General features: G+C 38.8%; 2 protein-coding genes across 2 annotated transcripts in view; one reads left to right on the top strand and one right to left on the bottom strand.

Annotated features, from left to right (window-relative positions):
• cds1 (CDP-diacylglycerol synthase (phosphatidate cytidylyltransferase) 1) overlaps window positions 1-6,723 on the top strand; it is a 51,553-nt gene extending 44,830 nt beyond the window's left edge. Inside the window, 2 exon segments of the mRNA XM_079687183.1 lie at window positions 1,902-2,005; window positions 3,172-6,723. Of these exon segments, the coding sequence (XP_079543309.1) occupies window positions 1,902-2,005; window positions 3,172-3,310 (243 nt within the window). The 3' untranslated portion in view covers window positions 3,311-6,723.
• A 55-nt stretch (window positions 6,724-6,778) lies between these two features.
• tmem175 (transmembrane protein 175) lies at window positions 6,779-14,349 on the bottom strand. The gene is made up of 10 exons (XM_079687180.1): window positions 14,030-14,349; window positions 13,307-13,348; window positions 13,059-13,156; window positions 12,886-12,937; window positions 12,418-12,453; window positions 12,227-12,310; window positions 11,859-12,023; window positions 9,415-9,493; window positions 9,157-9,292; window positions 6,779-8,835 (listed from the first exon to the last, which is right to left on the bottom strand). The coding sequence occupies exons 1-10, from the start codon at window positions 14,231-14,233 to the stop codon at window positions 8,163-8,165; spliced, it is 1,569 nt and encodes a 522-aa protein (XP_079543306.1). The 5' UTR covers window positions 14,234-14,349; the 3' UTR covers window positions 6,779-8,162.
• Between the last annotated feature and the right edge of the window lie 3,064 nt (window positions 14,350-17,413).

Here is a 17,413-nt window from a genome sequence, read left to right as displayed (position 1 = left end):
GCACCTGTTTGAACTCGTTATCAGTATAAAAGACACCTGCCCACAACCTCAAACAGTCACACTCCAAACTCCACTATGGCCAAGACCAAAGAGCTGTCAAAGGACACCAGGAACAACATTGTAGACCTGCACCAGGCTGGGAAGACTGAATCTGCAATAGGTAAGCAGCTTGGTGTGAAGAAATCAACTGTGGGAGCAATTATTAGAAAATGGAAGACATACAAGACCACTGATAATCTCCCTCGATCTGGGGCTCCACGCAAGATCTCACCCCGTGGGGTCAAAATGATCACAAGAACGGTGAGAAAAAATCCCAGAACCACACGGTGGGACTTAGTGAATGACCTGCAGAGAGCTGGGACCAAAGTAACAAAGGCTACCATCAGTAACACACTACGCCGCCAGGGACTCAAATCCTGCAGTGCCAGACGTGTCCCCCTGCTTAAGCCAGTACATGTCCAGGCCCGTCTGAAGTTTGCTAGAGAGAATTTAGATGATCCAGAAGAGGATTGGGAGAATGTCATATGTTCAGATGAAACCAAAATAGAACTTTTTGGTAAAAACTCAACTAGACGTGTTTGGAGGAGAAAGAATGCTGAGTTGCATCCAAAGAACACCATACCTACTGTGAAACATGGGGGTGGAAACATCATGCTTTGCGGCTGTTTTTCTGCAAAGGGACCAGGAAGACTGATCCGTGTAAAGGAAATAATGAATGGGGCCATGTATCGTGAGATTTTGAGTGACAACCTCCTTCCATCAGCAAGGGCATTGAAGATGAAACATGGCTGGGTCTTTCAGCATGACAATGATCCCAAACACACCGCCCGGGCAACGAAGGAGTGGCTTCGTAAGAAGCATTTCAAGGTCCTGGAGTGGCCTAGCCAGTCTCCAGATCTCAACCCCATAGAAAATCTTTGGAGGGAGTTGAAAGTTTGTGTTGCCCAGCGACAGCCCCAAAACATCACTGCTCTAGAGGAGATCTGCATGGAGGAATGGGCCAAAATACCAGCAACAGTGTGTGAAAACCTTGTGAAGACTTACAGAAAACGTTTGGCCTCTGTCATTGCCAACAAAGGGTATATAACAAAGTATTGAGATGAACTTTTGTTATTGACCAAATACTTATTTTCCACCATAATTTGCAAATAAATTCTTTAAAAATCAGACAATGTGATTTTCTGGATTTTTTTTCTTTCTCATTCTGTCTCTCATAGTTGAGGTATACCTAGGATGACAATTACAGGCCTCTCATCTTTTTAAGTGGGAGAACTTGCACAATTGGTGGCTGACTAAATACTTTTTTGCCCCACTGTAGCTTCTTTTTTCACAGCAGCATTGGATCAGTTCAGTTGTGCAGCATTGGATCAAAACCAAATAAAGCTTATCAGTACTCGTTAGCTTACTGCTACAATTAGACACTACGCCCTGCCACTCTGTTGCCAGATTTGAGAGAAATAAGCAACCAGGTCTATGAAAACAAGCCCCAAAGAAGCAACACATACATGATGTTGTGTAATTTGAAACCAAAACTAAGGCCTCAGGATGACTTTAAGACTTGAACATGGTCATTTTTGTTTTGTAACATTGAATACAAAATTAAAAAAGTATTTAAAAAAAAAAAAGAATTAAATCCCGATCCCCAATTTTTTTTCTTCCGATCTTTTGAAAATCACGTGATCGGCTCCGATCCCCGATCACGTGATCGGATCGGGACATCTCTAGTCAGAGTGCATCTTCCACTGCTGACTGTGTGTTTGACAGGGGATCTTTGTAAATCGCAGCATTGTAACACAAGAGTAGCACTAAAACAATACAAATGGGGAAGACGATGAAGAGACTAAATGATGCTCTTGATGGAGTTCTGCTGTAGTGACACCCTGCTCTCTGCTCTCCTGCAGGACTTTGCCAACACCATCCCCGGACACGGCGGCATCATGGATCGATTCGACTGTCAGTACCTGATGGCCACCTTCACACACGTCTACATAGCCAGCTTCATCAGGTGAGGAGAGCAACAGAGGCGATGGTGAAATGAAACAAAACTGTTACCAGGTCCTTTACAGTCATTCAAAGTGGTATATGTTTGTATTTCATTTGTTGTAATGCTTCAGGTGGCTGTTTGAAAAAAGGTACCACGTTCTGAGTTAAATGCAAATATATATCTTTATCAAATAATAGTGTGTATATATACATTATTAAGGGTGTCAACTGATTACAAATGTTATCCCCTTAATCCCAATAATAATCTTTGATTAATTGCAAGTTTAAAATATTTATACAGTTAATACTAGTTAACTAGTATTAACTTGTATTTTGGGGGGAGACGAAACAAATGAAAATGCAAGCAATGCATGGCAAACTGTTAGGAGAAATCAGAGGGACGGTATTATAACAGCGTAGTTTTCATGATTTTCCGCTGTCTTGGGGAGCCACTTATGATATATGGTAGTATTCTTGGTGCTGCTTTCAAATGACTAGCACCATCTGTTCCTACAGTGTTGACATGTCCGCCATCGGCCACTTCTGTTCAACTTTAAGAAACTGGTTAGCACCTGACTCAGCAAAACGCCTTTCATCCGTTAATACAAAAAACACCTACAGCAAACGAGTGCAGAACATTTGTTATGGATCAGGTGTGTTGCTTCACCAAAGTAATGATGGCTCTTACTGATGTCCAGCAGTCTCCAGCCAGTAGAATACATGTAGCTTGAGCCAGTTCCTCTGCTTTCTGTGCCTTCTTACTGCCATGTGATTCATGGTAAACATCTGAGCTACAATTAGGGGAGGAGGTTCGTGTCAAATGTTGGTAATGTGATTCATTAGCGTTTATTCAACTGGGGAAAGAAGCAGAAAATGAAAGGTGAAAGTCCCCCGACAGTCTGAGCCTTTAACAGTATAACTAGGGGCTGCTTCAAGGCAAGCCTGAGCCAGCCCTAACCATAAGCTTTATCACTAAGGAAAGTTTTAGCCCTGTCCTTAAATGTTAAGAGTGTGTCTGCCTCCCGAACACAAACTGCTCCCACTGAAGAAGGGCTTGATAGCTGAAGGCTCTGGCATAAATGTTACTTTTGGAGACTCTAGGACCAACTTATAATGCATTCTGGTAAATGTAATGCCCTGGTCCCTTTCAACATTCCACTGGGGTCACATGTCATTGTTGTCTTGCAGGGGGCCGAACCCGAGCAAGGTGCTGCAGCAGCTGCTGATGCTTCAGCCCATACAGCAGCTCGGCGTCTTCCACACTCTGCACTCCCACCTGAGAGAGAGGGGCATGCTCCCCCCAGCCGCCGCCCCCCAGGCTGAATGAGAGGCAGCCTGCTTCGCTGGGTGACGACTGGAGAGTGTGTGATGGTTTGGAAAGTTTGTGTAAGCTTGTACACACACACACACACACACACTCAAACACACACTCTTAGGTATGGCGTCATCGTCATCCTGCCGACTCTGCATTCGACTTCCAACCAGCGCAAAAATCACAACTTTGAACCTTTGGTGACTCTCCAGACTACTTGGAAATACCTTGCAGTAAAAAAAGAAACACACAATACCAACAACAATACAAAAAAAAATCGGCTGCTTCATTGCTTTTTTTTACGTGGACCTGCGCATAAACTTCAACATGCATCACGGAGAACAGGCAGTCCCCATCCTGAAAAGGTACAGACGGAGCTGTTTTCTGGAACAAACGGACCCTTGAGCACATGGCTTTCTCGGCGCCGGTGGATGGCTGATGTGCGCCTGTGGACGGCAAATATTGCACTGACTTTAGCTGAAGAAACACATTTAAGAAGCTTTTACCAGCAGAAACTGGGCCCAAAGTGTCGGGCACGCGGACCTGAGCTACAGCACACGGACTGTGGAGACTCGTCTTTCTGGTCTGGGTGGTCTGAATACTGTAGACACTGTTTTATATACTCTGCTCTATGTAATGGTCCCAACCTCACAGCGTAACAAAACATGTAGCATGTACGTAAGTCCTGTTTTGGGCTACTGCTGAACTAAGCCATGTTTATTCTCTTCTTCCACAGCGTGAACTCTTAGCTTTTAGGTTTTGTCTGAATCTAAATAACTCGCACAACTTAAAGTCAATAAAGATTGACGGTAGGCATGTTAACGCAGAAACTAGAGCATCAGAACTCAAGTTAATAGATTTGTATATAAATATACTGAAAATATTTAGCTAAATTAATATCTAATACATATTCTAACTACTTGTGACCTGCTGAGGAAAATAAAAAAAGACTTTTAAGCTATGAGAAAAATATATGCAAAACTAGATATGTGACTTGTAGCCTTTAGCATGAACAAATTAGATTTATATGAGGTAGGGATGTAGATTTGATCTATGGTTGCTGATTATTTAAAGGGTGTGCTGGGTGAAGCTTTACGAGAGTGCATAAAGGATTTATAGGAATAGTTGGATATTTGGGAAATGCGCTTAACGTTCCGTTTAATTGGTTTGTACCACTCTTTTCTGTAGCTGGAAGGTTAAAAGCAAAAAGATTTAAGACGTTTTCTTAAATCTTCTCGTCCACGATCTCGTCCATCTCTGGGACAGAAAGCGCATTTCCCAAAATGTCAAAGACTGTGCTTCCGTTATAAAAATGTAACCAATGATTTTAGTTGCACTGTAGCGATGGGGGGGGGGGGAGAGAGAGAGAGAGAGAGAGAATGCATCGGACCACTCTGAAGGTTCCCGCATCCTCGGACTCGATGTGTGTTTTAAATGTTTAAAAATAACTATTTTAAAATCTTCTTAGGCATTAAATCTCTGTTAAATTATTACGTTCTGAATGTAGATTGCAATATAGGATGTTATCAATGATGACAGTGCTGTATTTCCACATATCTTTAAGTATATACAAATCGGACTGGCAGTGGTTTTATGAGCAATATCTTAACAGTTTGATTTCTTAGAACGTGATCATTGAATTCCTCTGGAAATCTGAGGCATTCATGATTAATTAATGAAGATGATGCATATAGGCGAGTTGATTGGCAGCACCATGCGGGCCGATGAGATCCTCTGAATCCTTTATTCAGAGAGAAATGTTTACCAAAGCACTGTCTGATTATCACTGATTTCCTTCCTTTGCTAACATTTGCATCTGTGGCTTGTGCAATTGCTTTCACTCTATCCTTCCTCCAGGTGTTGAACGAGGAGGATGTTCTAATTTATTTGGTCAGTTTTTCTGTTCATGTTTCCCTCATAGAAGTGCATTTTAGGGTGTTTTCCCCATAAGAAGTGAATGGGGGTGCTGCTGGGTAGACTGTTGGGACCAGCTGTATTGTACTGTATACATATCTGACTTCAACCTCTCTGTGGCAAAACACACACACTACTGCTTCACACACTTTTCTGTGGTTGACCTTCACTGTCCAGCAAGGTGAAGTAAAGCATATATCCACACATACGGTGATCACACTACGCATTACGACCAAAACTCAACTCAAGACAGCAGGTGGCCAAATGATTTGGATTATTTGGAGTGTGCCACCGGAATAACTAAACACCAAGTGAATCTGTCAAAAGATCAAAGCATTGAATAACTCTAAAGAGATTTAAAACGTTTACATTTTAAGGATGCAATAGGACTTTGTATAACCTTTTGTTGTACTTTCCATGTTTCAAATATAATCTGCCTCAATTAATGGTTATTTTAATTTTAAAATGAATACATGTACAATTGTTCAACCATTTAACTTGGTAGTATTTATAAAAGGAACAATTCCATTTATTTATTTTTAATCAGTCCCTCATTGTTGTTTTTTTCTGTAAATGTCAGGGAAAAAAATCCCTTTTGAGAAATGTGTAATGGGTGAGTAGATAAAAACAATTGATTATTACATTTTAGTTGATCAACTATCAGCTGTCAATTTGTTAGATAATTGTGTCAGTTTAAACGGAATACAAAATAAAATGTAGGTAGTTTCCAAACAAATTTATTTATTCTTAATGGACAAACTATTCATTTGCAAAAATAAACGGTTAAATCGTTTTTATCAAATACATTATAACAACAGAGGATTAAGGCTGATGTGATCATTTGAGATATGAGCGATCTTTTTTTCTTTTTCTCAATTTTGATTTAAATCTCAACTCTACAAAAAAATCACTTTGGGTCGCATTAATAAATATATATATATATATATATATATATATATATATATATATATATATATATATATATATATATATATATATGAGAGAGAGAGAAACATCTGGCATTAATCGTCTTCCATCTATCATTTATTTCATCATTATTTCAGTGTCACTTTTTATTATAACAGAAGTGTATTATTACATTGGCACATTCCACAGATTCACAGTTGCCGTTTGAATTAGAATGAAGTTGTTGTGTGGACTCATTTTATATCTGTATTCAAGTTATGAAGGTAAAGCACAACCGTGAAGATAGGAAATATAAGTTTTGTAACCCAAATGTCAGGTAATGATGCACTGCAGATGTTTGGTTCCTTGTCTTTTTTTATTTATCATTTTGTGAATATTTTTGTTTGATTTGCTTTGAGCAGGAATGTTTTCTAATGAAAATCTTTAACTTTTGGAGGGGAGAAGATCAAAAATGACACAGGAAGTATGCGTTTAATATCGGGGCAATACAAAGTAATGTATAAAAACACATTGATATCTATCTTCTTAGGGATATTGTGAAGCTGTTTACTGTTTGGAGGTAAATAAAGTTTTTTTTTTCTGTAAAATGTCGTAGATTTTGTTTTTTATGTTTAAAAAATAACAAGACGAAGAAGTTCCACATTGAAGGAGTTATTTCAGATTTATTCAGAAAACAAATGTTGACCGTTTTTGATTTGACACCTCGTCACAGACATGAGTCTCTCTAAGGTCAGTATTAAACACACATTATTATAATCAGATCATCACTACAGCACAAACAGTGACACCTCCTGGAAAAAATGTACTTGACAGTTTACAAAAAGAAAGAATGATAATTTCCAGTTTAAATAATTGTTTTCTCATTTTAAAACCATACAATAACAGAGTTGACATTAAAAGGCAGGATTGAAAGAAAAATCTGAAATCATGACTTCAAGTGAAATAAAAAAAAAGCCATGCACAACCTGGCCTTTCCTTTTCCTTTTAAATTGAGTTGTGGGTGTGATTTTAAGTGCACAGTTGTCCTTCTAAAAATAAAACAGCTGACGACATGGACATAACTGTAAAGGTGAGATAGCACAACTGGGCATTACAAACACAAATCTGATTTATAAGCAGTGCAATTTGACATGTCATGGCCATACCCTTTCAATGTTTAAAGTGCTAATACTACAGACGTATTCAGTGTACGTTGACCTGTTAGCTGGTTTGCTAACAGGTGAACTCCAACATTTACATTCTTGTAAAAATCTGAGAGCAGACAAACATTAAGAAAAAAATCAACCTTTCCTTGTTTTATACAGACTATTTAAATACTTTAGCTCAAGTATTTTTTTTCTGCAACATGCTTAGCAAATCTTTGCTAGATAAATAGCGGTTAAATTAATAGCTGATAAGGCTACATTTTAACCAAAACAGTTGGACAGACTTTTCACCTTACACCTTTACTTGGCACAGAAACCGAGTAATAGTTATAAATGCTTGCTTTCTCTTTGATTGAAGTCTATAAACAGCTATGTTAGGACTCAAACTAGTTCATATGACTTCAATTCATCCCTGTATACAAAACGGCTATTACCCAGTTTGACCTTTTGCTACATCCGGACGTCAGGATGAAAATCAAAGTGAAAAACCATCTTATGGGTCATAAAACACCTAGCTTTCGAGAGTTTTAAGATAATTTGCAAAACAAAACTAGCATTAGTTTCTTCTTAAATTATTGTTTGATAAAAATAAATGAAATGATAGGCTTTGGCCATCAGTATCATCCTGTCACCACCATACTTTGCCTTTTAATATGTGTGGTCACCTCTAATCCCATTTACACAGATTCCTTTTCAACATTAGAAGCAGTTTAAATGTTGAAAAAAGAATATCCTCTTCATGTGATTCTCAATGCAATCGCTAACAGTTACTCTTTCAGAGACCTAGCATTTAGGGAACAATGCCTCACTGCTCTGTGTAAGTTTCACTTTCTGTAGCTACTTCCCTGTGGGGGCCCTTCGTGCTTAAGAGGTTAAGCTAGCTAGGTTACTAAAGCATTGAATGGCACTCTTGTCTCGTCATCTTCCTCTTCTACAACACTCCCCTGGTCGGGCCTGTCAGGACAGAAAGTTAGCCGTAGCATTGCTAGCCCACCGCGCACCAACAGCCTTAGAACAAGAAAAGCAAAGGGCACCGTAATCTCCATCAGGTGGAAAATCGAGGCACTAAATTTACTCAGAATACAAGTAAGGAAAAACGTCCCAAGAGCTACGCAGGGGTACAGAGACAGCTTAGCTAGCATAAACACATGCTCGCGTCCGCCATATCGTACGTAAGGGTGCAGAGTTTCTTGTTCGTTGTAAAGAGCGACCACCCAAATAGCGAGCTGAAATATACCAGCAAAGAAAATGATCACGCAGCTGATCTGAATGGCTTCCAGTTCATTGCGAGAGTTGCGTGGGAATTCATGCGTTAGCTGGTAGGCTAAAGGCAATCCTCCGACAAAGGCCAGCGAGAAAGTGTTGAGCATGCTCATGAAGCGCGTTGCCTTGGTTACATGGAGGAAGAGCGAGTGGTGCACAAACCAGAGGAGGCCAACGGTGGCGAAAGAACCAAAGTAGGCGAGGTACTCTGGGCCGTAGTCCTGCAGAGCGGCTATCAGGCTCCCGCCAAACTGTTTCTGCACCACAGTCGGGTCTGGAACATTGTCCTCGCTAAAGAAATGCAAACGGAGACAATACATGTTAAGTGTCCAGTGCGATTTTCTCACTCTTTTATTGGTAGGCTATTTGTAATATTATGAATAAATGTGGGCACTTTCCAAAACATTAGCTAGCCAGAAGTTAGCATCTTATGTAACCATTACCAGTGCATAAATACAATGAGTGCAACATGTGCATAGGATGTATGCATATATGATTTTCTTTATAGAGCAACATCATGGAATCCCCTGATGCATGGCTTTGTGATTTAGCTGTCTAACAATATAACTTTGTCCTAAGTTTACATATTCAAGAAAATGTAATGAAACCCACCATATGTCTAGGATGAGAAGCGTTGCTACGATGGCATAAACTCCATCGCTGAACGCCTCCACTCGATCCTTGCTGAGGGGCTCCTCAGGCAGGAAGGTGTAAAACAAAATGGAGTCTGGAGTCTCCTCTACCTGACCTGAAATGCACAAGACAGTAGCCGTAATGAATTGCAACTACATCTACTCTCAAAGTTTATCTGGCTAGAGGTTAGCTCATATTTCCTGTGTTACTCACTATAGCATGTCGTAGGCTACTTACCAATTGCTTTGCTGCGACACCACTTCAAAGACCTAGAGATGTACGGCAGGAAGATGACAATTGCCAAGAGCACGTAGGACTGAAAAACAAAATCAAAATGTTACAACAAAGAAAAGATTTTAAAGAACAGTTGAGTTTAAAGTAGGTCAAATAGTTGCTGTCTCCGAATGAAATGTGTGCTGAAACAATTAGCCGTAACATATAAATGAATTGTCATTAAAAACGCAAAATTCTGTCTGCCTCTTGGCCACGGTCTCCCTTTCACAATAAAAGCCTCGGACAAACACAGTAAATATCAAAACCTTCCTACTAACTTTGGTATTATTACGATTGTTTCTTGCTTTGGACAGTAGCCTGCCTGCTAGCATGTAGCCAAGTTGCTAACGATATATCCTTTAACTGCCAGCGCCACCATTTGGTAGAGCACATTTTGTGTCTTGATATCTTGTTGAAAAAGAAGTTGAACTCCATCTGATTCAGCTAGCTCTACCTTCTGGTTGACGTCTAGATGTCACTTTGGTTTGAACAGAAAGCCCTTCAGCTAGCTTACACTGAGAAAGTTGGCAATGCTAAAAATCACTGCTGAAGAAATCACTCTTTTTGGTCAACTCTTGTAAGATAACCATATCCCTTTTGACATGTTTTAGTGTCAGAGCACTTACTGAACATATTTAGATAACTTGATGCACAAAAAAAGTTTTTAACAAGGGTGTAATTAATGTTTTGAAAATATGCTCAACCAATCGGTCAAATTGGCTTTTTATGGTCAACTAGCAATATGACTTTTTCAGAGTTTCAGAGATGTTTTCTAATAAAATATGGTAAGTAAATAGCTAAATTCATGGTAATATTACTAAATCTAGTACTGCCTTATGAGTCTCAGAGTGAAAGAGTGATAATAATGTATATAGCACCTTTCATGCATCATGGCATTCAGCCCAAAGTTGCACACAGATGAGCAAGTTAGGCCAACACAGGATATAGACATTTGCTGTTTGGCCAGTGGTTTCTTGTTAGGCCAATTCAGTATATACAGTAAGATGAGCAAGTCTTTTTTATTATTATGAAAAATACTTTTTTCCATTTTATTTTTACAATTATAATTTATTATCTTTTATGAATATATCTGGTTGTATATATTGCTAATTTTCCATAAAAGAAACAAATGTATTTGAGTTTGTGTTTTATTTGAGTTTGATGTGTACAAATACTGTACTGTATATGATGATCACTTTTACCATAAAAGGCCAGCTCGACCAGTTGGTAGAGGCTCATAAAAACAAAACTGTGAGGTCAGTCAAAACAAATAAAATGGTTTATGGTTATTTGTGGCCCATTTCATAAAAAAATGCCAACAAATCATTTTTCCATAGCTTTTTTCTTGGTCTGGCAGTTAAAGGATTAACATGTTCGATCTTGTTGTTCATAGGAAAATCAGCAGGACAACACATATTTTATCATAATCTTCATTTTGTGTTATTCTGTTTAGGGAAGACAGAGAGAGATGGGGATGTCTTCGAGACAGTAGCACCAACAGTTATACCAAGTGAAAACGCTAGGGTGGCAAACCCCTAAAGCAGGGGTCTCCAACACGTAGCTCGCAAGCCCTCAATAAGTAGGTTGACAAGCAAATCCAAAATCCAAAAAGTACACAAAAAACAAAAGGAAATGTAATTAAAAGAATCTACTCTATGCATAAATGAAACCTCAATCATAGCGAACTGAACTCTATCTACTTACTACAACTCTATATCTATCCAACACCCTTCCTCCCCCCACAATGAATATCGACCAATCACGTTCTTGCTTGATTTGCGGGACCAGCGTTACAGTCGGGAAGAAAAGCAATGTGGAGCAGCACCTCACCGCTTCATAGGGAGTTTGACTGTGATTTTCCTTCTGGCAGAATCTACACAACACATCAGCCTGATTACTCCTCCTTTTATTAGTTTAATGAAGGAGATGTCCGGTCACCAAGGTGCATGATGTGAGTCTGTTTGTGCTCTGCTCAGCTCCACTCTGTGTTCTGAGTGTTTGTTTCCCTTTAAAACAGCTGTGAGCAGCAGATACTCCGAGAGTCACGGACATTAATAATTAATAGCTCTACACCCCTGGCCGAAATGTCCATCAAATTAAGTCTGAGTCCGAAATATATCTCAAATAATGTATACACTGTCATTTCCCCACGTAAACATAACAGTCTGCAATTAAATGGTTGTCTCCTGTGTGCTCCACTTCTTCCTTGTTGCACTGGTAACTTTCTCAACAAAAAAAAAAAGTTGGGATAATGGGTTAGTTTCTTGTGCGCATACTTTCTCGTGCTCACGAGATACTCACCCGTTATCCCGACTTTTCTTTTTCTCTCTCTTTTTTTTTCACGTGTCCCTTTAGGGCTCCGTTGAAAGTAATCTAAACATTGGAAAAAAAGAAATAGTGCCACCTACGATCTGGAAGAGGATGAAGGAGAAGATGCTTGCGAGGAAGCACATGAGGGGAACCCGCATGATGACTTTGAGGATGTGATGTTTGTAGACGGTTAGGTTCTCTGAGATCTGAATCTGCTCGTTCAACAGGAAGGGGCGGCTGAAGGCGTACACCACAATCACCGACTAGGGAAACAAAGCATGAAGAAATATGGGATTTCACTGATTTCAGTAGATCCACCACAAAAATACAGCAAACATAACGCAACAATCAACTGAATCTGTATATACTGTATATAGGTGTTTTAACTTAAGACATCCATTTTGGAAATTGGTGGACTTAAAAAAGAAAAGAGAAAATAATTACTTCACTATAATAAATGGATCACCTGTATGACACCCATCACCATCACACAACCACAAAAGAGTAAAATCCCGAGGATGTTCTCAGGGAAGGTGGCCATCAGAGAGAACTGCAAAATATGACATGCCGTAATGTTACTGAGCAATACAGAGCAAAAAGTATTGGTGTAAATAGTGTGATGGATTTAACGACCATTAAGCAGTGTCTCATACTCACTGTATACGGTAGAAAGGTTATCAGCATCATGCAGGCCTGAAATAAAACCCAAAGCAAAAGGAAATGTGAGCAAAAAGTCAAATACTTTTAGGTATAGCACTAAAATATTACTTTTTTGTTGAGAATTCATTATTATGCACTTTATTTGTATAGCAAATTAGTTAATATGCCCAAACCAACTGTAATATCGCTGTTAAATCAGACCTTAAATCTTTTTTTAAATAGGATTTTTACTAATTGGACAAGCGTTCACAACTCCCTCTGGAGGGAACTTTGAGATTTTAGCCTTTGCAGACCATTTACATGTACACAAACTTATATAACACACTACAGGAAATGGAATACCCTAAAAAGCATAATAGGGCCTCTTTAATTAAATATCCAAAAGTATTATGAAGATATATTTCAATTAATCTATCACAAGAGGTTAATTAAAGGTTAGTTAGCATACAGTGACTTTGTACTTACAAGGTTCAGCAGTGCAAGGCAATCATCAATGCGTACAATTACTTGAAACAATCTGTGAAATTCAGCACAAAAATAGGCAAGTGATAAATATAAACCTAAAAACTGCTCCTATACTTAGTACTTTGTCAAATATTAGTTCTATAAATGATAATATACTAATAATACTAATGTACCTGATATGAGCAGCCCATGCAACAGTCACGATGAGGAATGTCATTAAGTAAACGGCAATCTTTGTTGACAGCAGAAGCTGAACACTCTGCCTCAGCTCCTGTAAGCAGAAACATAGAATACTTTATCTTTTCAGTACATACAGTACAGTCTCACTGCAGAGATTTGCAGACCCAACTACCACTGAAAACACCTTGTTCTAAGGGGGTCGCTTTTTAGGAATAAAATAATGTGCAATTACACGTCTTACCTCGTCATTATCTTGCAACTTTGTATGTGCAACAGGCAAGATCTGTGAATATAAGATGATACATTATGAGAAACATCATATGTTGTTGAGAAAATTGATTTCCAACTGACAAGTAAGCATGTTCTATGTATGTTAAGCGCCCTATTATGAATATTATCACGGCTAATTTCAACCATAAATGAAAGTATCAAGCACGAACACACTTTAAACTCACTGTATCTGTGTTTTTAAATTCCCTTTAAGTGGCTGACATAATTAGAAACATTAGTTATATTTGATGATATTGTATGATCTTGTACCATGTACTTAGGCTACTGAGATTTAATTAAAGTTGAACTTACTCTATAGAGGCTATAGCACTGCTATAATCCCATTATAACTAAAGTAAGCAAGTATCATTCCTACTATGACTCTTAAAATGTCTGACTATCTAACATTAAATACTCATTATATGCCCTACCCAACCTCTCTCCCATCTTCCCCAATTCAAAAGGAAACTCTGGTTTAAAGGGCATTAAGATGATATGCTTGAGTACAAGTAGACATACCACACCATAGATACACTTCCTACTCTACTTAGTTACTTCCCACCTCTGACAGTATGTAATATTATTACTGGACTATTATCCACTGCTCCATCCCCCCCTGCAGCATTCAGGTTGGTGGTGTCTGCAGTCGCTCAGCAGCAGCATGTGTTATTGAGATAGAGCTTGGTGTCTTTACCATGACGGTGGCGATGATGGAGATGAGCGCGTCGCTGTAGGCCAGCAGTCTGTGGGAGGACTGGGTGCCGCTGTGGCCCTCTCTGTCGGACGGAGTGACGCTGCCCGGGAAGCTGGAGGAGGCTGTGCGGCTTCTCGTGCCTTTCTTCTCCATCTCCTCGTCGACATGGTGCTCTATTATCTCGCTGTTGTCGTTTTCCCCCATGGTGGAGGAGCTAGAGGGGCGCAGAGGATGAGGCGGGGACCATGGACCAGGCGGACGGACTGTTTGCAAACAACGGAGGAACAGCTGACTGAGGACGGGAAACCGGAAGCAGGTGCCCGTATGTTTTTTCTGTTGACAACAAAGATCGTTGATGGCGGAGTAGAGTACCCACGTGGTGATCAAAAAATAAATATTTTTTTCTCTGTGTGTGTGTTTTTTTTGGTTAATTCTGACTCGAGTTTATCTTCGTTTTAGACGATTTTATGGTAGGCTACTCTAGAATCCAGAAATGAAATAATGTAGTTGTTGAGAGACCACGTCTAAAGCAGGATTTTGTAAGTAGTTGGTTAACAAGATACTTTAAACTTGATAAACAAAAATCGTAGGCAAACACAATGATGGTTTCAATTCTTGCATTTGGGCCTATTTACCTTTATGCTATAATAGCCTGCTCAAACGTGACTGAAAGAAGAGTAACAAAAAGAGAAAGTTAGTGCTAAGTGATACCTTGAACCTGCCACTGGGTGACAGTAGTGTTTTAAATTCTTGCCATGTTCATATTAATGTATGTTTAGTTAAAACACTGTGTGGTCACCAGCAAGTTGCAACTAAACATTCTTCAACACATTTACTTTACAAGTTGTAAGGCCTGCTGTTGTAAATTACAACGGTAGGCCTACATCTGTATTTCATCAGGCGGGCAAATGCCACACCATGTCTGAATTGACCCACTTGACGAGAAGTTGTTTATCATTTTGTACATTGTTCATCTTTGTATTCCGCTATCCTCTTTTAGTAATTGTGCTGTAAGGATACAAATTGGTTATATCAGCTTGAGTAAAAAACTAAAAAACACAGAGTATGCAGTGAATTAACTCAAATGAATCCTGAGTGTGAGAGGGATAACAGTAAATGACATCTAATTTGTGTGAATATAAGAAGCTAAACAGAAATAAGAATAAGAACCCTACACTTCATTCCTGCTTTAAATTATTAAATAGGCTTCATTTGCAGAACGCCTACTTAGCATATAGCCTGCTTTTTGAAAATTAGTTTTTGTTTCTTTGGGTGGCGTTCCGCTTGTTGACAAAATTAGGAAAATATCCTGTGTTGGATTCAAATTGACCCTTTCTGCACGGCACACATTTGAGCACACGTGCAATCTGATTGGCTCTTTGCAAAGTAGCCTCCTGTCTAGATGTATTTATTCAATAGTAGCATAGAGGTCAACATACATGATGTTCATAAACATGATATAAACACCACTTGGTTTTACTTTGCGTTTAGTTAATTAAACACACCATATTCGGCTTTATTCAATATGGTGTGGACGGTAATGACACACCCTGATTTACATTAGAGTTTATATTTCAGTGATGCAGTAAATGTTCTTGTAACATGACTTGTCAAAAACACAGTAAACACGTGAGGCACTCTTCTGCCTCTAGAGGGAAACATCATACTGTGTCTGGCAAACATTTCAACCTTCTGTCCTGTAACTATGCCCATGTTACAATTTGAACAACATAAGTAGTCCCCAAACATTACTAATTTGTCTCATTACATCTACCATTACCATTATATTGGCAATAATATTATTATCCCCCTGCACTGGTTAATTGTTTGAGTTTGAGCTATATTGCTACCATTTCATGTATCCTGCAGACTTTTTGAAAGATTTTCTATGTCTAGTTGTGTCTGTAGACTCCTAAATTCACCAAAGGCTATCATAAGAGAATGCATCATTCAAATATTTAAACAAACATTTCAGAAAACGTGTAATACAAAAACGGATTTTGATGAGGTTTTTCCTGAGGGTTCATATATCATTCATAGGCCCATTTATAGAACTGTTGGCAGTATCTTTCTTATTCATGAAGCGTCGAAGGAGATATCTTCCCTTTCTAAGAACCTTTGACTTTAATAATGGTCATTTTGATTTTGAATATGGCTTTATCCAGTGTTAGGATTTATGTTCAATATATTATTAAATGAACACATATTTTCAATAAGATAGTGCCTAATTCAACTTTCTTTTAAATGGGAAATGTTCCTGTGACACTGGCATGTTTGCAGAGAGGTAAGATGTTAATACATAATCTTATATAATCTTTAATACCCATGGCAGGGTTTTTCCTACTCACTTAAGTGTGTTGACCCTCTGCTGCTGGCGCTAGTGCCTCTGGCCGAACTTTGGGCTAATGATGTCTCTGCATCCTGGGGTCCTCCTCCCAGAACCCCATTCATGTAGATGAGTGCCCCTTCTCTCCACTGAATTACCAATTGAACTAGGACGCCATTTTATGAGTGCAATACGAATTTAGCAGTAAGATGCAGGGGGTTGATTCCTGCTAATGCTTGAGCTAAGCATTAATCAAAGATGCTGAGTTAGGGAGTTTTGAGAATCCACTCATACTACCATTAGATACAGAAGCATTAATACATCAACAATAAGAAAAAAGTATACAGGGAGGGAATAAAACAAAAACGGACTGCTTAAAGCGGAGTTAGGGTATTTTGTTGGCACAAATGTACAGACAATACTGACAATACCCCTTTATTATAACCATATTTGCACACTCAGCGACACAGTGTAATATAAGTCCAACATTCACTATCTTGTTGGATTTCATTTTTCACTGAGTACTGAAACATAGCTGCTAAATGCTCCGTATTGACCAGGTAATCGCTAAAAAAATGTCTCTTTGCTGAGTGCTGATTGTTCCTTTTCACATATAGCTGTAGCTATTGTAGAAAAACATTACAGACTGCTCAATTCCCCCAATAAAATTGACAATATATAACTATTATTTTATACTGCTTTGTTAATCGCACCAACCAAACTTGTATCTGTTCCCCGACTCCCGTTATTTAACCAAGTCGGCACAATCGTAGCTTGTGAGAAGTGGCAAGCATTCCACAGCAATCTATATTAAACTTTTTGGTTGCTATAGGTCCGTCATCCGGTTACCTGTACTACTCTGCATTTCACTTTCAATTGGGATGCATGTAATAGCAGATGTGGGAGAAGTACTCAGATCTCAGGTGAATAGGGTAATTTGTGTAACTCAAAGCTATCAGCTAGAAATTTCTCCAGTTAATTACTTACAATAAGGCAATTGTTTTTTGTATTACAAGTTTTCTGAAATAGCATGTTTAAATATGCAAATTAACCATTAT

This window comes from Notothenia rossii (assembly GCF_949606895.1).
Source record: "Notothenia rossii genome assembly, chromosome: 6".
In the NCBI taxonomy this organism is placed as follows: Eukaryota; Metazoa; Chordata; class Actinopteri; order Perciformes; family Nototheniidae; genus Notothenia; species Notothenia rossii.
The sequence above is the reverse complement of the archived record's forward strand: the minus strand, read 5'-3'. Positions and strand labels throughout refer to the sequence as shown.

Coding starts and splice junctions, on each gene's coding strand:
- tmem175 (XM_079687180.1), bottom strand. CDS start 14,233: ATGGGGGAAAACGACAACAGCGAGATAATAGAGCACCATGTCGACGAG. Junction 12,938..13,058: donor GCATGGGCTGCTCATATCAG/GTACATTAGTAT, acceptor TGAATTTCACAG/ATTGTTTCAAGTAATTGTAC. Junction 9,494..11,858: donor CCTTCATCCTCTTCCAGATC/GTAGGTGGCACT, acceptor TTTGTTTTTCAG/TCCTACGTGCTCTTGGCAAT.